Below are 21,488 nucleotides of genomic sequence, written 5' to 3'. Positions count from 1 at the left end.
TTAACCCAAGAAAACCCTCTTCTCCTTCATCAGCAGCCGAGACTGGCATCAGACAGCACCTGAGAGCTCTCCACGGCGCTGCAGATGCTAATTCATCCCCACCAGTGCATTGGAGAAGACTGTATTTCTGGGCCATAATCACTAACATTTGATAGCACAATAATATACAATATAAATCTGTGCATACAGTATATACTCTCTGTGCATTTTCTATTTGTATGTGGCTTATCACATTTTTATTATTCTATTTCTTCTTTAAGGACTTTATTTTAAAACTAAGACTGTCTATATTCTATTCTTCTCTCTCTCAAGCCCACGTACATGTTTTAATACACTGTGACCCATTTAGAGGCCTTTTTCATCAAAATCTGTCCTTACTACACATCTGTAACCTTTTCTTTCTAACTTAGATCACTGTGCTATGTAACTGGCTCCTCCCCCTCATTTTGCAAACAACTCAGAGCCATCTCTTAAAAGAGGCGTGTCTATTTGCTGCCTGTAAACAGGGGCCAACTGAGAAAATGCACCTACCAGGAAGCCATGTCTGACTCCGTTTTTGTGTGTCTAGAACCTTTTAAAAAGCTTTCTCAAGCTTTATGTGGCTGCCCATGCCCCCATAGTGAAGTAAGTGCAGTTTTCCCGTCCTGACCGCCTGGTTCCAAATAAGCATGCAGAGGCTTATATATGAATATAAACGGTCAGACAATAGCTCGGGTTTATTACTCAGTAGCTCTTACCTTTAAATTAACCCATTTTTATTAATCTGCATATTGTCATGTGACTAATGACTTTATCTGTCCTCTACCATCTTGTTTCCCCACTGTCTCTCTGACTGTATCCTTCTTCCCCCCAGCATTTTCAACTTGACTTTCCCACCTAGCTTCATTCTGCCTTGCTTTTCTATTAACCAATGAGAGTAATACATATTCACAGTGTGCAGAAGGATTACCTCACAGCAGATGTGGCCATAGGGAATTTCACAACAGGCAGGTGATGAGTAGTAATTAAATAAATGAAAACTAGAACAGAACACTAGGCGGTTGCTGAAGTTACCGCTAAATATCTAATACAGAAGAAAGCTGTATACCTTATAGGATATTAAATGAAAGGTGTGTACTCTATACCATCCATTTTAATTTAAAGAAATGGAGACATGTATACAGAGAATAACAGAAAGCTATGCCATGAGATACTGATAGAATTTGTTATTTGAGTGGTGAAGTTTCAAGTAGCTTAAAAATATTTTTTTCTTTATATATTTTCAAATTTTTATATATTCAATAAAAAAAAACCTTCCTTGAGTGAGCTGGCTCATCAGGTAAAGGTGCATAGTGTGCAAGCCTGGCAACCTGGGTTCAAATGCTGGGACCCACATGGTAGAAAGAGAAAAGTGACTTCACCAAGTTATCCTCTGACACACACACACACACACACACACACACACACACACACTGTGGCAAGTGTACACCCACCTCCTACATCTCATAACACATACACACAATTTTAATAATATTGAGAAGTCAAAAAATCTTAGAATTAAAACTGATAATTTCAATGGCCAGGCAAGCCTATACATTTTCCCGAGCCAATCGAAAAGAGCAGAGGGCTGCCCTTGACTTGGTGCTGGTTGTGCAGGGAGGCTTTTGAGAGAAGACGCTGAGCGGGGACAGAAGGGGACGGCATGGACAATCCTGTATCCACTGGAAGGGCAATCACATCGCCTCACGTACCCAGACTGCTTATCCAATCCACAGAGAGCGAGGAGCGTTCCTGAAATATACGGAACTGATTTCCCTCTGCACCATGGCTCTCCATTACATACTTATTTTCTCTGACATGCATGACTAAAATTCTTTCCCAGCACATTTCTGGGTGGCAGTCACCACATTTAAGCTTCATCCCTGGCATACTTTGCGTCAACCCTAAGTTTTTTCTTTCCTGGAAGAAAAGCGTGCTGTTCTGCCCTTGCTACGCCTGCCACGCAGCGGACACTTGGCAATCGCCAGTGAAAACTATCCAGGTGTCTTTTTGTTTGATTAGGATATCTCCTCTTGGTGTATATTCACATAAAACATCTTATGGAAACATTCTAAACATGAAAAAATATATATTCTAATTTCCAGGAATGGCCTGCTTAGTACTTTTATTAACTTGGCACAAGCTTATTTGAGAAAAGAGAACCACAATTGAGCAAATGCCTCCATAAGATGGGGCTGAAGACCAGCATGAGGGGCATTTTCTTAATTAGTGATTGATGGAGGAGGGCCCAGCCCATGGTGAGTGGTGTTATCCCTAGGCTGACGGTCCTGGTATAAGAAAGCAGGCTGATACATGAGAAGCAAGCCAGTAAGCAGTGCCCCTGCAGGGCCTCTGCATCAGCTCCTGACCCCAGTGATGGACTGCACTGTGCACCTGTAGGCTAAGGCAAATCCTGCTCTCCCCACACTGCTTTTGGTCATGGTGTCTTATCACAGCACTAGAAACCCTAAGCCAAAGACAGAACCTCTTTCTTTCTCCCTCCCTTCCTTCATTCCTTCATTTCTTTTTTTCTTTCTATTATAAATGCTTGGTCTATAACCGAGGCTTATTACTGGCTAGCTCTTACAACTAAAACTAACCCATTTTTATTAATCTCTGCATTGCCACATGGCTTGTGACTGAAGCTGCCCTCCAGCATATCTGGTGACCCACTGACTCTGCTCTCCCCCTTCCCAGGACTCTCAGTTTACTTCTTCCACCTACCCCTATTCTGTCAGCTATGGGCCGTCAGCTTATTCATTAACCAATCACAGCAACAAATCTTTGCAGTGTAAAAAGCGGTCATTCCACAGCATTTCTCCCTTTTTCTGTCTAAAAAGGAAGGCTTCAACTTTAACACAGTAAGATTACATACAACAAAGACAGTTACTACGCAGGAATTGCAGTTACAATATCCAGTCCATTTGTTTTGGCGAAATTAGAGATAATATTCTATTATCTATCTTTATCTTGGTGAGTCTAAAGTTTTACATCTAATTTGCCTTTTTAATCTAATTAATGAAAACTATGATTATAACTATCTAGTCTTCAACTCCATCAAAGACCCCAGAAGGGTGAAATTTTCCTAATGATAGGGACATAAGGCTACCTAGAGAGTCACCCAGAGTTCCCCTGTAACATTGGGGCATCCAACTCTGGCCTACAGGCCTAGCATCTCTGATAGACTTTCCTGTGAAACATGGAACTTTGAAGGACTGCCCTACCTTGTCTAGGCAAAGTTCAGTATGCCTTTATTGTGTCCAACTGGTCCAGTTTGGACAGCAGTTATCAGTAACTGAGGCAAAGGCAGTTTCTTTGGTTAGTTTTTGTCATAAAGAAAGCAAACTCCATATGGAGTTTCTTTGATGTCCGTCATCTTCTCTGAAGTAAATTGGTACTGCCAGGAACAGATGTGTCTCACTGTCATGAAAAGCCTTACATTATTAAAAATATTAAAAACCATATTCTGTAGGTCTTTGAAGTGTTTGAAGACCATCTATCTAAATTTATCTGGGCATGACCTTGAAAACATAGCCAATACGACTATAGGTGTAACTGTTGTAGATGATTATTAATCTGTGTTTATACATTACATTTTAAGTGAGCTGCATAAACACAATACCCCAAACAGGAGTAGAAATGTAGATACAGTAGGTTCTAACAAAAATAACCTTAAATTTGTATCAATATACAAATATAACTTAAATAAGAGTAGAAATATACATACATTACAACAAAAATAATATTAAATTTGTATCAATAAACCAAAATCCATACCAATGTGAAATATTAAAGATTAGTAGTTGCTTTTTAAGTTTAAAAGTAGATTCAATAATCTTCCCTTTTATCATATTATTTCTTTATCTCCTATTTTTCTTTTCGGAAAAAGATACTTGAATAATTTAATATCCTTGGTTCAGTTTTTTCTGACTATTACCAATAACAACTTGTAGCCAACCCCCTTCTTATGTGATAATAAATATCCATAGCCCATTTTTGGGGACGATGAGCACGGTTCTCTAAACCACTGCCTGTTGTTATCTTGGGGAAATGTGGAGCAGACTGGGACTCTTTGGCTAGCTTGTATACAACACGTAGTCTATATGTGCAATAATACAGATATGTCTGTATACAACATGTAGTCTATTCTTGTATTACTACAGATATGTCTGTTACCTTTAAAAGTTTGTCTTTTCAGAGCAAGGGGACTGGACACCAATAAAAACAGATGCCCAGATGATCCAGAACAGTTTCAAGACTGCTGAACCAGCCTCACAGGATACTCCAGCCAAGACCTAGCAGGACCTCTCTCTAATGGGGAAATTAAGACAGTGGATTCCCAGGTTCCTTATTTGAAACTCAGTGGAGGAGGCAGATAGGCCAACCTGCCCCTGAGAAGTGGGACAGCTTCTCAGAAGCACGAACAGGAAGCTTGCAGGGTCCTTTGCAAAGCTACATTGCTACTCCCCGATGCGATCCATACTTAGCGAGTGGCCCCTTTCTTACTGCAGGTGGTCCAATGGGATTCGGGTTGAAATGACTCAATTCCTAGTGGCCCTGACATCAAGAATTAAATCTCTTTTGGATTCACAAACAAACAGAAATGAAGAAAGGATGAACAGAAGAGACAAACACTTGTGGTTTGAGATTTACAAAATAATGATAATTTGGAAGAGAGTTTCAGTCCTGTGTATAGGTATATAAATATGTGCATTTGTGTTCATGTGTGCACATGTGTATGAGTGTGTACATGTATTAGTGTTCATGCCATGTATCTGTGTATGAGTGTGTACATTTGCATTCATATATGCATGTTCACATATGTGTGTGCAAGTGCACAAGTGTGTGGATGTGGAGGCAAGAGGTCAACCTTGAGTACAATTCTTCAACAACCATCTTTTTTTTTTTTTAACTTACTGGCCTGATGCTCCCCTTGTGTGTTGGTGAATTGGTGACTAGGTTAGCCAGGCAGGCTGCCCAGCAAGGGCTGAGACTGAAGATGAGAACATGCATGCATGAGTGTGTGTGCATGAACGTGTGTATGGTTATGTGTGTGCACAAGTGTGCATGTGTTATTGTATATTGTGGCTACAATAAACACCCACATGGAACCTAAAGAAATGAGGGGGTAAGGCCCACAGGTGGGTCTGAAGATCTGAACTGAGTGGCTAGAAAAGCACCAGAGGGGTTACAGTTAGGGGAGTTGGCCAATGGAATGTGTCGAGCACAAGAAGTGATCTCTGTATTTGCAAACACTTTTCCCTGAGAGAGCAGTGTCTGTGCTTCCTAACTGGTCCTTGTCTAAGTTAGGGTTCTACCCTCCTCAGAAGCCGAGAGATGAGACACTATCTTCTTTGATCCTTTGATGTGATTATGTCAAAGGGACAGCTCCCAGATCCTGGAGGAAGACAGTCCCAGGCTGTAAAACCTTCACAAAGATATGTTCAAAGCTTTCGTCTCAAAGGAGGAAGAGAAAGGATGTACAGTTCCAACAGCTCCAGGTCTTCTGAATGAGCGCTCGGGGGGGGGGGGGGGGGGGGGGGGGGGGGGGGGGGGGAGACACCAGAGGGCCAGGGTCAAGAAGCTATCTGAGGTGTAGCCAGACTGAGGAAGAAAAGGTGCCTCGATGTGCAGGCCCGTTTCCAGAAAGTTCTACACATTTCAACCTTAGCCGAGGCCTCGCTCCTTCCCTCTGCCACCTAGAACAGTAGGAAACTGCGCTCAGGCGACAATGCGTCTACGTGAGAATCCTGTCCACCCGCTGCCCCACAGCTCCCGCCTCTAGGTGCTCATCACCTGGCCTGTGCCATAGGCTTCTGTCAGATGCACTGGCCAATTTATCTGGCCACCCAGAACTGTGGGAAGTGGGCAGGCACAAAACCCACACCAGAAAGCCGCTGCGTGTGGGGTAAGTCTCATCTTAAACAAGACAAGCCAATCAATGGTAACTACAGTGAGCTGTGGCTAGACATTTCAGCTGGTTCTCACCAGGTTGTGTTACAAAGAACACAGTAAGACATCAATATCTAAACATGCACAGAGACATGGAAGGAAATCAGAAGTATAGCTTGAATCCATGGAAATTATGGATAGCAGGAGAAACTATGGATGAGGCGGTTAATGCTTCTGCTGGCCATGCCCAGTGGTCCGCAGCTTTACCTGGCTTCCTGCCCAACTTCCCTAATCCCAGTTCCTTTATCTTAAAGCATTTCCCATGCAGACCTTGGATCCTCACTATATTTGGTGCATGAACGCAATGCAGCTCTAACATCTGCAACCATTGTTGTCTTTCTCGCATTTCTTGCTTGTAGTATTTTACCCCTAGCCGAGCCCACGGGGACCTGACTTATCAGGAATCCTATGGTCCCCACCCCACTTGCTCTTAGCTCTGTGGAGCTCTGGCTCTTTCTGTGCTCGGAAGTGGGAAGTGGTCTATGTCATCATCCCACGGGCTCTGCCTATTTGCTGATGTGACGCGCCTGTGGACAGAAGCCAGGCGCCTATAGTAGCAACCCGGGAGAAAATGCAAGCAGCTGTGGTCATGTAATTTAAAACCTCAGCAGAGCGTGCTGGGCTCTGTGCACGGCGTTCGTTCGTGCAGCATGAGGGCTGGATGCAGCTGGCTCTCGGGAGGACGTCCTCGCCCGCGGCAAGACGGAGGAGCCTGAGAGACGGGGAGGCAAACCTGGGTGCAGCCGGAAAGGTCCAGATAGATGAGCTTGTGGCATCCGTTCCCCAAGTTCAGGTACTGTAAGCCTTTGTCCGTGAACTTCCGGCAGTAAGCCAGGCTGAGGTTCTGTAAGTTGTGGAAGTACCTGGAGTGTGGGGCAGAGAAGGGAGGAAGGAAAAGCGAAGACTTCAGCTTTTCTCCCATCTTTCCCGAGCCACTGTGACAAAGAGACCTAGAGCAGCGGCTCCTCCTGCCCCCTCCTCGCAAACCGTCAGCACCGTGACAGTCGCTGCCTCTGCCTAGGAAGTGAAGGAGAATTTAGGACTAGAGCAGACCGCGCAGAGTTGCATTTCAAAGGAAAAGAAAGAATATCTAGGTAGGTTTTTAAGAAAGTGAACGGGATAAGACTTTGTCTGGGGGTAGGAGGAGCCTTGCATGCACATTGTTTGAGAGTTAGTTTGTTGCTGAAACCCAAGTTAGAGTTTACCTTCTTGTTTTTCTCTCTTACTTCTGCCAAACTAATCTGCAAAACGTTGAGAAAGATAAACTTCTGATAAACATATGATGGAAATTAACTGTTCCATCGTGCTGAGGGTTTGGGATGGAAAGAAGGCCCCTAAAATGAGTCTGATAAGAAAATGATTTAAAAACCAGAGATTTCGACATGCACAATTTTGTGAGTAATGGTTTCCTTGTGATAATTAAAGACAATCAAGACCGCTACACATCCAGGGCTTAAGCGTGGGTTAAGAACGTGAGCGGCTAAGTGGGTAACACTTGAGAAGAACACAAACTACACAGGAGGCTGCCAATCTCACTGGAGTTGAAACAGAGGAAATATGTCATTGCCACCACGACCAAAATGAGAGCTTCCAGAAGGAAAGGAGAGAGTGAGGACGAGTCTGTTCTGCCATGTACGGACCAGTGTTTTGAGGGCATGCGGTGGACGGGCCTCTAAGCCCTCCAAAGCATGGCATTCTTTAACAACATGAGGACTCTCATTGCCTGCTCTCACAATTACCAATATGCTCTCAGTTCGGAATCTGCAGCTGCTTAGCGGCAATGAGGATGCTGGGTGTGGGGAGGAAATGCCCCCCGCCTCCTATAAAGCCGGCAGATCAAGTGTGTCTTCACATAAGTGGGAGATAAGACAGGAAGCACTGCCTGTAAGTTAGATTTAGTCCAAAACTTGAACACCAAGCCCATGATTCAACGCTTCTATTCCATGGTGAATTACTGATTGAGAACATACGTTCCCCTCTGGGAACGGCTGTGTGCATGAGATTCCACAGAAGAGCCAAGGAAGCCTTTGGACCACAGTGACAGTGGGCTGGACTTGGAAAGAGAGAGTTCTCTAGCATCCAAAGACACGCCCCCCTCCCCGTCCCACTGTGGACTGAGAAATGCTTTCTTTCTCTCCTCGAGCAGAGCTGGAGGTTTCAGTCCTAAGGACCCTCAGTTTTCTTGTCTGTCATGGGGACTTGATCCCATCTGCTGTTGCCGTTGAGAAGTGTGAAAAGCAAAAGAGTATTCAGATCAGATAGTGCTGTCAAGGGGGTTATTTCTGACCACTGCAAACAGCAGGAGCACAACAGACGTTGAGAATTTGGGCCTTGTTACTGCTACTACTACCTCCAAAAACAACAACATACTGCTCTTTTAATTGACTGTATGTATGTGTGCACTCATGCATGTCTGTGTGTGTTTATGAAAGCATGCATGCCTGTGTGTGCATGTCAGTATTTATGTGTATTTGCGTGCCTGTGTATGTCAGTATTTGTGAGTGTGTATGTGTGTGTGCATGCCTGTGTGTATGTCAGTATTTGTGTATGTGTGTGTACATGCCTGTGTGTATATATCAGTATTTGTGTGTGTGTGTGTGTGTGCATGCCTGTGTGTATGTCAGTATTTGTATGTGGGGGTGCATGTATATGTATATGTGTATGTACTCACTTACACACATGCCTGCACCCACACATACCAAAGGACAACCTCCACTGTTATTCCTAAGGTGATGTCCACCTTGTATTTTGAGACAGGGTCTCCTATTGCCAAGCATGCTAGCCTACTGGGCAGCACTCTCAGGGACTCTGTTGCTCTCCGACTCCTTAGTGCTGGGATCACAAACTCAAGGACTTTTTTATCTTGGCATAGTTTCTAGCGGATCAAACTCAGGTCTCAGGCTTGCAGAGCAAGCACTTTATCAACTAAGCCAGCATCCCAGGCCAACATCTTCACGTTTCTATGGAGATTGTACCATCACTTTTTCATTTAAGGGAGTGGACGCTCTGTAGCGAGTCTCTCTCGGTTCCCAAATCACGATACAGAGGCTTAGTAATTATGAAAGATTGGTTGAAAGCTTAGGCTTGTTTTTAGCTTTTTATTAAAACAATCCGAGCGACATATCTTCACAGTATACACCAAGATTATTTCACAACAATGCTCATCTAACAAGAGTTTGGAGGATGTCATGAGGCCTGGATCTTACCTGAACAAATATATATATTTATGACTTTAAGAAAGTATGCCTTAAATTCTTTCATATAACATATATGTATATCCATATATAGTACCTATCATTCTACCTCCTTAAACCCATATGATCAGTTAGTAAATTAAGTAAGAGACTTACTTGACTATTTTTACACAATTTTGGTAATCTATAAGGTCTATAGTTCCGTTTAGCATTAAAGAATTTACTCATGTGTGTGTGTGTGTGTGTGAGAGAGAGAGAGAGAGAGAGAGAGAGAGGGAGGGAGGGAGGGAGGGAGAGAGAGAGAGAGAGAGAGAGAGAGAGAGAGAGAGAGAGAGAGAGAGAGAACCCAAGTGGAGGTCAGAGGACAGCTTTGGGAGCTGGTTCTTTCTTCTTACCACATTGATCCCCGGCACTGAACTCAGGTGGCTTGGAGGGCAGTGTCTTCACTCCCTGAGCCATCTCTTGTGTTCCCTGGATTTCAGCTAAAGCGTAGTGAAAGCAGCGAGATTTTCACACCATCAAAACCAGAAGCAAGAGCTGGAGAGACAGTTCAGTGGCTATGAACACTGCTGTTCCTCCAGCCAACTGGAGGTCAGTTCCCAGCACCATGTCAGGTGACTCACAAGCGTCTGTAACTCCAGTTCAGTACATCAGTCACCGCTAGCCTCTGAGGGCACTGCATGCACACATTTACACCCATGTGTGCATGTGCACACACACACACAGACTAGACATACACAACCTCGGAGACACCTGACTGCCTTCCCTTTGAGGCAGGGGTCACTGGCTGAAAGTTAAGAGCCTCTGCTGAGGACAAGGAAGTTGTTGGACTAAATGGCTCCGTGGCTCCCAGGCTGAAGGTCTCTAGCCAGCTTCCCTTCAAAGTGACAGCTCAGGGACTTCTCCTGAGTGCAAAGGGCACCCTAGCGGCCCTGTGCCCTTCTTAGGGATCTCAGAGCTGCAAACAGACAGCTGTGAGAGTGTGGAGATGTGCTGGCTACAAGGAAAGTGTGGCGGATTGCTTCATCACTGATACTTCATTTGGAGTTGGGTAAAGAAATGTTTCTCTTTCGGAGAAAGGCCAGGCTCACACCCTCTCAGCATAGGGCCCTGATAATTCCATTTCTGATTTGAGAAGGACTATTTATGGTATGTTTACTCTTTTCCTAATTATTTGATAACTGTTATTTTATTGAGGGTATGGATTTCCTTTTTATTTTTCTGCTACTAGTGTAATCTTTATGAAAACACAAAAATAGTTTTTGTTCTTTCTTTTGACTTCATTTCCACTGAAGAACTGAAGGGTTTTATGTTCCATTTTCAACACCAGAGGGAGTCTGTTAGAAAGAGTAAAATACCATATATTCAAATGGAAATTTCTATCAATATATTTCTATCAAAACCACCAAGACAAGGCCTAGTCTAGGAAGAAGGGAATTTGCAGGTAGATTCTTTTGAGTTTGTGGCTCTTTGACTTCAAGAAGCAGAATTCTCTAGAATATCTAAATGGAAAACGTGGCCTCATAATGAGAGTGAGCTTGAGGTGTCCGGAGAGCACAGCGACTTGCCGAGGCCGCTCCTCGTTGAGGGACATTGGCAAGACTACATAACAGATAACCCTGGGATATAAGGAAAACCAAAGTCAAAAGGGACAATTAATCTAAATAAAAAGAACACACACCATTCACGGCAACACAGAAGGACCCACTAATGGAAAAAGTCCACACCATACACAATAATGTGGCCCTGCAGTGCCTGCTGTCTGGTAGACTGAGGCAGAAGAAGTTCAAAATCAGCCTGAGCAATCATAACAACACACACACGCCTTCTAAAATAATAATAATAATAATAATAATAATAATAATAATAATAATAGTAGTAGTAGTAGTAGTAGTAGTTTTGTTCCAGTTGTGTGTCCAGAAGGTTTTGTGCATTGTAGTTATCACCACGGGGTAAATAAGTGTGTGTGGCCACTGGGGATCAGGGAAAGGAGAACCCAGTGGTCTTCTGGGATTGCCACGCCTTAAAGAGGCCAAGAATTAGGCAGGAAAGAAAGGGCTTCCCCACTGCAAGGAAGACAAGCAGGAAGAAGGAGAAGGCCAGGGCTCAGGGCTTCGCTTGGACAACCCATACAGGTGTGATCAACTAGATGATGTCAGGGACAGTATGTGACATCAGGGACGGTAGATGATGATGTCAGGGACGGTAGATGATGACATCAGGGACGGTAGATGATGACGTCAGGGACGGTAGATGATGACGTCAGGGACAGTAGATGATGACATCAGGGATAGTAGATGATGTCAGGGGCAGTAGATGATGATGTCAGAAACAGTAGATGATGTCAGGGACAGTGGATGATGATGTCATGGAAGGAGATGACGATGTCAGGGGCAGCAGGGAAGAGTCTGGACCAGACGGGACTGTTGTAGGATGACTCTTCCTGCGACCTGAGTCTGAGCAGACTGGAGAAAGGGAGACCAGAGGCAGACCAGGCAAGATGTAGTGCAGGGGACTACACTCGGCAGAGGACTCCCGAGACCGTGGTGACAGAGACAGCTGGGAAGGATTCAGTTCAGGAAAGGGTGTGAGGCAAAGATGCTCCTGGAGTAAGGGCTGGGTCTGCGGGTCGGATCAACAAGGTGATTTCTGTGGGCAAAGCCTGATGACCCGAGCTCTCACCTGACGAGTCACTCGGTGGAAACTGAGTCCCTCAAGCTGCCCTAACCCTCCCCACACATGTGGCAACTCCCACCCCCAATGAAACCCACAAATGATAATGAGAAAGAGCTGTGGGCAGCCCTCAGTTTAACTCTAGAAAACTAAATCCCAAAGAAGGGAGAAAAAATACTCAAATAAATCTGGCAAATCAATGCTGCCATTGAGGGCAACCATCATTTTTTTTTTCTCTTTTTTTCTGGCAACTGATTTCTTTGGAAAGAACTGAGGAGGAGGGAGGGGCAGCAGCAGCCAGCACTTCTCTGGTTATTTACAGTGTAAAGAAGAACTTTGCACACCCCAGCATGTTCAGAACAATGGAAAACAGAAAAAACAGACAGTCATTACGAAATGTATTTTTAAAATAGATAAGTTACTGCATGTTTTTTTGTAAGACAAAAGTCATAAGCATCAGGTAAACGTCAGTCTGAACGCTCACTGAATGGAAAGAACTTAACTTTCTATCTTTCCCACTAAGTTATACACTCATCTGTAAACTAAATATTCCCAAACAGCTTTCAACTCACAGCCAAGCTAATCTACTAACTCACCCAGTGGGGAAGGAGCAGCTCAACATATTGCCAGCAAGAATGTTTAAAACTGAAAAGCAAAGGAGGGAGTCAGTTATGGGGCTTGCATTTGTAATTCCTGCATGTGGAAGACTGAGACAGGAGGATGACCACAGGTTCAAGTCAGCCTGAGCTACATAGTGAGTTCTGAGCCTCCATGGGCTTTATAGTAAGACGTGTCTAAAAACGAGAGGAAGGAGAGGGAGGAAAAGGAAGTAAACTAGGTAGTGGCTGGACAGTGGCTCACATCTTTAGTCCCAGCACCAGGGAGGCAGATGTAGGCGGATCTGAGCTCAAGACCAGTCCAGTCTACAGTGCTGGCTGCAGGACAGCCAGGGCTACACAAAGAAACCTTGTCTTGAAAAACCAAAAATGAAATAGACGCTAGCTACCTGCTACACATAAAACACAACCAACACCCAGCAGCACATAGGCTTAAGGGACAGGGTTCCTAAAGTTATTCCACAGAAAGCAGAAATACAGGGAAGCAAAGGGAAGGATGCCAGCAGCAGATTTTAAAAGATTCAACTCAGTATGGTAGTGTGAGCCTATAATCACAACACTCAGAAGGCTGAGGCAGGAGGATTGTAAGTTTGAGGACAGCCTAGGCCAAGCAGGGAAAGCTTGTGTCAAAGAATAACACAAATCACGAAGAAACATTAACCAGGAAGAATATTATTTTATGTGGAAAAATGCTATAATCCATGATAAAGCATGATACTTATCTTCATACGTAAAATAAACTGTGAGCTTGATTAATCAGTGACGTATCACTATTATATTATGACATGTCAAGAAGGTCTATGCATACACATACATTTACACACAGAAGCCTGTTCTCTTCAACAAATGCTTCACTTTAAACAGTCGTGGCTATGCTGAAAATAATTACAAACTAGTCCTTGAAGAAATCTGAATTCCAAAGAGCAGAAATAATCCAATCCATATTTCTTCTACAATTAAAGACAGAAGTTTAAAACTGAAGCATCAACCACTTTAAAGAATGAATTCTTCTCCAAGTATTGGGTCAAAAAGGAAAAAAATAAAATAAAACAAAAAGACTACTTGTTTGAAACTGGAAATAATATTTAACAAGTCTGATATACTTTTCACAAATTCTTATTTAGAAATAATTATCTAGCTCTGTTTGTGTCATTTCTAAAAGAAAAGTTTAAAAAGATACTTGCATCTCATGTTCCAACCCGAAAAGGACCATTTAGTATATAAAGTGTACGGAAAACAGAGTCCAAAGGCTGCTACTAATGATGGTGACGAAAAAGATATCTATGAATAACTTAAAACGTTTTCCTGACCAAAACAAAATTTTACTAAGAGATTCATGAACTTTGAAAAATGTAAAAACACTCTGTTCCTAAGAGGATGATTACATATAAGTCATTCTTTTATCTTTAATTATGAATATAGTGATAAATATCTAACTATTTCTCCAAAATCACATGTAAATGTGTATACTGTAAAAGTTTTATTTTAGTACTTTATAGCTACAAAGTTAGGTGCCATATGGTTTATAAATACGAATAAACCATACAATATAGCTATAGTCAATTCCATGTAGCCAGCTGGTTCTTACACAGTACTTACTAAACTTTTGCTAAATGTTTAGAGGTTGCCCACCAACTGAGCACTGTTGTTGAGATATGAGTATATTTCCACAAGTTACATTATATTCATTTTTCTCAAACATTACATCCATTACATAGAAGAGGCAGGCAAGCTGAGACGTGGTCAGAGTGCACACACCTGTCAATAGCACGAGTGTTTTTGTTGCCTCAATTTCTGTGCTAGTTACAATTTATGTGCTGACTGCAGGCAAGACAAACTTTTAAGTTTGATCTGCTTCATAAATTGCCTTTTCCATCAGTGTGAGTCTAAACAATTGTCAGAACAATAATTCCAGTCTTAGTTGTCGTGTTTGCCATTCTTCATGGCAAACACGTCAGCCCCTTCTAAGCTCCTGGGAATGAGTCGCGAAGCAGCAGCTGGGTGGGGTGCAGCAGCTATGAAAACCCCAGAGATGTGGGCAAAGCTGTGCGTAGAGATACTAAGAACGAGTGTAGTTTAAGTGCTTATTGCCTGTTGGAGGATAAGCTATTGCTGAGAGAATGTAAAACTGTGGCTAGTGGGCCACACACACACTTTATTGACCTCCAGTTTGACTGATTGCCTCTTTCATCACTAAAATCAATTCTAAATTGATTATATGCCTGAGTTTTTAAAAATATAGGAATAAGAAGCGAAAGATGGCTAAGAGCCTGTCTGAGCGAGGAGCCCCTGTAGGTCAGTGTCTGGAGGAGTTCCGAAAGGAAGGGCCTGGCTGAGCGAGGAGCCCCTGTAGGTCAGTGTCTGGAGGAGTTCCGAAAGGAAGGGTTTGTTAACTGACGAAAACGGAAGTGCTGTGCCAACGGCTGAGGCTTGCCCATTCGTGGAAGACAGAGGAAGAAGGAAAGAAAATTGTCACCAAGAATTTTTTTCTGTTGAAGCTTTCCAAATGCCTTACTGTTCGTTTTCAAAGGATTTCAAAAAGATATAGTTTCAAGAAAACATTCAGACTTTCACAACAGTTTGCGGAGCGCTCTTCCAACGTCACATTTGAACATCTCCCTAGCACCAGATACAGTACCTGGTTAGTCTTCCTACAGAAAACACGGAGAACAAGCGGATAAGAAAAATGTGTGTAAACTGAAGACCCTGCCAGAGATGCGCTGGCTGAGGAAGAGCAGCCGCCACACTCCATCAAAACTCAGCAGAGCAAGCTCGCTGAAGCCGCGGCCTCTCAAGGGGATGCAGGGTGCCTGGAACCGGGACTGGGGAGCAGGCAGGTTCCAGGTCTGTTACAGAGAGGTCTCAGACACTAGAAAGGAAGTTGGGGGTCAGGCTCCAGAGCCCAGGAAGGGAAGGAGAAAGTCAGGAAGGTCTATCTCAAGCTACTGGGTACGCTGCTACAAAAGTGACAAAGTCACTGGCTGAAACAGAAGGCCAGGGGCCAGCCGTGCCTGCTCAGGAAGGACGGCACCGACACAAGCTCGGGGACCGGAAAGCAGCTGTGCTTTCCCTTATCACACCACCATGGTTGGGTGCTGATGATGGGGAATTAGCTCGGAAGTCAATTAGAACAAGCCAAAGTCTAGGAGAGCTCAATATTTCAGTGTGACACAAATAATACACGCAGTGCCAGTCAGAGGACAGAGAAGCACGCGTTCAAGGCCAGCCTGAGTCACACGTGAGACCGCACTTCGGTCTAACAGCACAGCATTACCTGGGCAGGAGGCGCATGGTCCTGTTGGTGATCGCTGTGTTCGACAGATTGAGATACAGGACGCCAGGGCAGCCCTCGGAAATGTGTCTCATTGATTCATCCTGCAGAACGGAAGAAAAAAGAAAATTGTATCAAACTCTCAGAGGCTTCTCAGTGACTCCATTATCTTCCCGGCCCAGAAAAACATTCACGCACAACTTGGTCCTTCATATTCTTTGATACTACTTCAAATAGAAAGTAGAAACTAGTCATTTTGTTTGATTGAGGGAGTCACTGCTCCCTCCTTTCCTCTTTCTTTAGAAATAAACTTCATTACATCACATGGCATTTTATTAAAAGGTGAACTCTTGCAAACGCCAGTGTGTGACACAAATACCGCAGAGTGACTTCTGGCTGCCCAGATATAAAAGTGTGGTCGCCAACTGGCGTGTTTTAAAGTTATTCTGAAAGACTGGAATAGGGAACTCTCTCAACAGCTGGATTTCATTAAATGCAAGGCCATGTTGAGCCAAGGCATGTCATCTGTCTGTGTGACTAAATCACTATGGTTCTGATAATGATACATTTAAAAAGCTAAATAACTCTGAGATGAACTCAATATCGATATTTGAAAAGCAAAATGTGGTGTTTTGAAAGAAAATAACCCCCTATAGAGAGGAGCACTATTAGGAGGTGTGGCTTTATTGGGGTAGGTGTGGCCTTGTTGGAGGAAGTGTGTCACTGTAGAGATAGGCTTTGAAGTCTCCTATGCTCAAGCTACACCCATTAACACAGTTCACTTCCTGTTGGCTGAGGATCAAGAGGTAGAACTCTCAGCTCCTTCTCCAGCACCATGTCTGTCTGCTGACGCCATGCCCCACCATGATGACAATGGACTACACCTCTGAAACTCTAAGCCAACCCAATCAATGTTTCCCTTTATAAGAGTTGCTGTGGTCATGGTGTCTCTTCACAGCAAAAGACACTCTGACTGAACTATAAACTACAGACAACATACAAGGGGTATTGAAGGTATTGAAGGGATTGGAGTTGGAGAGAGAGAAGAGAAGCTGAAGTGAGTGAGGCCTATGGCTGGCATGAGACTGAGAGCAATGGTGTCAAACAATGGTCTTGAACTGAAGCTGAAAGAGACCAGGTGAGTGTCAAGTGTTGATGGCAATGAGCTACCTTGCATATAAAAAAATAAAGAAAATACAGTAACTGTCGATATAATGGTGCATGCCTATAATCCCAGCACTGGGAAGGCAGACGCAGGAGTCATTTAACCTCAAGTTCAATGACAACCTGGACTACATGATGAGTTTTGGCCCAGCTTGAGCTACAGACTGAGACCCTGTAAAAACAAAATGGAAGAGAGAAGAAGGGAACAGAAACAGAGTTAACAATAGGTTTTTATCTATTCAGTGAATCTCCCTAGAATACCACCAGGTATCAGCTAGGTTTAAATACCCGTATGTGGAGCACATAAAGGACACTCCGTCCAGAAAGGAACAGCCCCTGCTGTCTGGAGGAGGTGAATTATCACCAGCTCCCAAATGTGGTTTCGAGAATCCAGACGGGCAGGACAGCTGAGACACCACTCAGGGTAGCAATAATTGACCTTCAGTGACGTCAGGGTCAGTCTGACACTCTGTTCTTCACTGTTTCCAGAATGTATGTATATTTATCCTAACAAAACCCCGGGGCACGGTAGCCGGTGGTTGGTCACCCAGTGAGTGACTCCCTCGGCAGCCAGTCCTATCTTAAACAGGACACGGGGTCTTCACTGGTAATCTTCCTGTCAGTGTCTCATGTGGGCAAGCGGGGCCTTTGGAAAGCACTGTGCTCTCAGGATTGCATTCCCGCTTTTGGTGATTCTTCCGGTCATTTGAGCACCAACTGTAGGATTCTGAGGGGTGTAGACAAATGCAATAGATACAGTACAAGCTTCCCTCAGAAAGCAAAGACGGCCATCACCACGTACAGCGCCATACTTTAGCAGGTGCAAAGCTTGTCTCTGAAAATGTTCGGTGTGCCAGTCAGGGCTCACAGACTGACCACTGTTAAAGCACTTTGCTGGGGATGGAAGGGAAGAGGGAAGGGAGGTGACAAGGCCGGTGACAGAGCTGGCTCAGCCACCCTTAAGGAGGCCACAGGAGAGTGGGGACAAGAAGAGGATAGTGGGTGCTTTGTGTGCAGTGGGCCAGCAACCCCTTCTCTGCCTTCACCCCAACAAGTTCAGACCACTCCCATCCTCAGCCCTTAAGAGAAGGCAAAGCTCAATACTGAAGAGTTTGAACATAAAACACAACACCATTTGAGCATGCTCAATGGCTCACAAATTTGTCTATGACACATAGGACTCAAATTCTTCAGTGTGATATATTTTTCAAGACAAGATTACATATTGCCAAACTCTCTGAATGAGTGTTACCCCCATCTTTAAATGTAAACCTGTCTTGCAGCCTATTTCTCGGAGTGGGAAACAACAGTAAAATGGGGCTGGATAAAATTACTAGCCCTTTATAGATCCCAAACTTGGACAGGACTTTGATGTTCACAGACTCGATGCAGATGGCTTTGTGTTGGCATTCCTAGCAGAAGGCCAAACTTAAGGAATGCAATTTTGTATTCCTATGCAGAACTAATACTCCCCAAGGCAAGAACTGAAAATTAACTCACATTGAAATTCCTTCTAACACCTAATGGGATAGCTTTAAAAATCCATAGATTTTTAAAAATATCCATAGAAAGAATAAATCCATTTCACAACAACCGCTTTTTAATGCTTGTCATACATCTGAAGAATATACTAGCAGAGACTTGCGTCTCTCCTGATGAAGAAGCCCTTTGCACTTGGCTAGGAGAGAAAAAGCCCAATCAGAGAAACTTTTTTTCTCTTATTGGTTCTACGTCCCAAGTCTGTCTGTTCCTTGCTTTCTTGGGGACGCTCCTGAACATAAATTAGCAGTTTGTTGGTTTGAGGCATGAGCCACTGAGAAGAGGGTTGACTGACCAAGCCGAGAGTGGTCTCCTGGTGGGTGGGAACCGGACCACTAAGTCAGAGGCTCCAGCTTTGCGTGAGGAGAGGAGCTGAAGTGTTCCAAGGCTCTCAGCGCTTTCGTGTTTATATTTCATTTACTCATAAAATGTCTTCCACCTTTGGGGAAAGTGAATGCTCTGCTCTGAAACTGGGAAAACATGAGAAGGGGATTTTCAAAGTGTTCCCTGTTCTAAAAAGGAGCTAGTGTGAACATGAACATAAGAGTAGAAAGTGTAAACGTTGAGGGGCTCAGACCACGGTGCTAATTTGGAGAGGCGTAAATGCATCCTGTCAGAGAGAAGTGAAATTGCAAGGTGCTAAGGAGTCGGGACAAACAGGAGGTGATTTCACGGATGGGACTTCTCTGGAGGATGAGGAAAACGTTCTAAAATAATTGGGGCCATGGTTCCAGAATTTTGCACATCTACCATGGATTATTGAAGTGTTCACTTTGAGTGAATGGTAACATCAATTTGTTTTCATTTCTACAACGCCATTTTTTTAAAAAGACACTTTTTCTAAAGTGTATGGAAAACCCAGCAGAGATGAAGCATGTTTCAGAGGAGGAACGAAAGCAGCCAGGCTACAGCTGTGGGGAGGGGTAAGCCATCATTCAGTCCGACAGAAAAATCGGTCTAAGGGCTCATGAAACGGCACTGTAGGGACTTCAAGTGACCTAATGTCAAAACATGGCGTTTAAGGAGGAGTAACCATGACGATGAGGCGTGTTGCTGTGCGCAGTGCTGGAGGGATGCCGAGGAGCCAGTTTTAGGCATCTTGCCACCTTTGCCAAGGGCCTTGGCCTCTGGCTGGTACCGGTGTGAGCTGAGGGTCACTGCACAGTCAGACTGTCCTTCTGCCCTCTGTGTCCCCAGAACCTTGTTCCCTTGCTTGGGTAGACTGTCTCCATTGGCTCCTAAGTACCTGTGTGCCTTGCCTTGCCCCTCTTCCTCATACCCCCTCAGATAGTTTTTCTGGAAACAATAGTCTATAACTCGAGTTGACTTTCTTGTGTCCAGTTCGATTCACAGCGCCCTACAACTACATCTGTGCCCCGACAACTCACTGGGATGGCTTCAGTAGAAAGCAGTGGCCCTGATTCTCGAGTCTGGACCGCCATGCTCAGCGCATTCATTACCTGCCTAGTTGGGCCACTCCTTCCCAGATGTCTTCCACCCCACGGACATTCACATCTGAACCCATCGTCTTCTCTTCCTTCTTTAAACTTCCAGCCTGCTCCTTGGGGTCCGTGAGACACAACCCTATGCCCTCCCCGTTCATTCTCTCTCACTCGATTGACCTTCATTCTTAAAGTGTCAATTACGGCACATAGGCCTAGCAACACGGGACGGGATGTCAGGTTCTATGTGCACGGCTCACTATGCATCACCCTACAGTGGCATTAGATATTAAATGTTGTGTTTTTTAAGCTAAGTCTGGCCCCTGGGTATTTCGCATCACCAGCCTTTACCCCCAGTCTGCTGCTAGTTTTGAAACAGGCTCTCAACAAGCTGCCCAGACTCACCCTGAAGTACTCACACAGTTCAGGCAGTCTTTGAACTTGCAAACATTCGGCCCAGCCTCCTGAGTAGCCAAGGTTACACCCTTGTCCCACTAGACCAGTAGGCCTGTCAAGGCTTAGAGGAAGTGACCGAGATACTGAACCTTTCCGAACTACAGACCCTGCTCGAGGGTGAGGGCAAGGGCAAGGCAAGAAACAAAATCAGGTGGGTGGCACACGCCTTTAACATACGAGGTGACGGAGGCAAAGGCTGGTGGATCTCTCTGAGCTCGAGGACAGCCTGGTCTACATGGTGAGACTCTGGCTCAAAAGAGCAAAGAGACGGTAGTGCATGCGCAAAACCACTGGAACTCACTGTGCACACAGCGGAGGAACAGGAGGAGGCTGCAAAGGGAGCTGCAAAGGGAGCTGCAAAGGGAGCTGCAAAGGGAGCCTGCAAAGGGAGCTGCAAAGGGAGCCTGCAAAGGGAGCCTGCAAAGGGAGCTGCAAAGGGTCTCCAAGGAGAACTAATGCTAACATGGTTTGATTTTTTTTTCCCCAGGAGTGTATTCATGGTGGAAGATGTAGTGGGTTGGTCAGACATGCCTGTAGAAAGGGCATTGTGTGCTTACAGTACAGGAAACAGATTGGGGGTAGAGAGAAAGACAAGGGGTCGGGGCTAGGAAGGAGGAATCTGGGTTATGTGCTCATTTCTGTCTTCTTTGGTATGGTTACTAATAGCCATAAAACCAGCAGAGTAAGCCTATAAACCTTGCTGGGACCCAGCATTTTCTGTCTGTGCATAAAATATAAACACAGTTCATTCTTATGTAACCACAAGAGAGTTTCCATTCGCCAGAGGCCCCAATATTGAGCACATACCCACAAGATCAATGACAGCATTGTGCAGAGGGGGTAAATGTTTTCACCAATGTTTAATACAGCTTACTTTTTCCACACTCAGCACAAATGCACACGAAGGATGTGCTCTGCCCACTGGCTCTCCGGTGTGAGAAGTTCGAACCTACACCAACAACGGTAGAGAAACTGTCTTACTCACTGTGAGAGACTGGCAGTCTGAGACGTTCAGCTCCTGCAGGTTTTTACAGTGGCCTAAATAAAACAAGCAGATGTCACTAAACAGCACCCTGCAAGCATGTGGTCTTTCACCATACATTCAATGCAGCATTTTCCTTAGAAGGTACATAGGAACCTGGGCAAGGAATGTGGTCTCAGG

At 44.4% G+C, this 21,488-nt stretch overlaps 2 protein-coding genes across 2 annotated transcripts in view; one reads left to right on the top strand and one right to left on the bottom strand.

Annotated features, from left to right (window-relative positions):
* Fbxl13 (F-box and leucine rich repeat protein 13) overlaps positions 1–21,488 on the bottom strand; it is a 171,681-nt gene that overhangs the window by 61,053 nt on the left and 89,140 nt on the right. The window contains exons 10-12 of the mRNA XM_048433517.3: positions 21,312–21,364; positions 15,729–15,829; positions 6,704–6,833 (exon numbers count right to left, since the gene is read on the bottom strand). Of these exons, the coding sequence (XP_048289474.3) occupies positions 6,704–6,833; positions 15,729–15,829; positions 21,312–21,364 (284 nt within the window). The remainder of the gene's footprint in view (positions 1–6,703; positions 6,834–15,728; positions 15,830–21,311; positions 21,365–21,488) is intronic.
* Lrrc17 (leucine rich repeat containing 17) overlaps positions 6,623–21,488 on the top strand; it is a 29,591-nt gene continuing 14,725 nt past the window's right edge. Inside the window, exon 1 of the mRNA XM_048433519.3 lies at positions 6,623–6,763. The gene's annotated coding sequence lies outside the window, so the exon portion shown is untranslated. The remainder of the gene's footprint in view (positions 6,764–21,488) is intronic.

Source organism: Myodes glareolus, chromosome 27, assembly GCF_982192425.1.
Source record: "Myodes glareolus chromosome 27, mMyoGla1.1, whole genome shotgun sequence".
Lineage (NCBI taxonomy): Eukaryota > Metazoa > Chordata > Mammalia > Rodentia > Cricetidae > Myodes > Myodes glareolus.
This window is presented reverse-complemented; position numbering and strand designations above follow the sequence as displayed.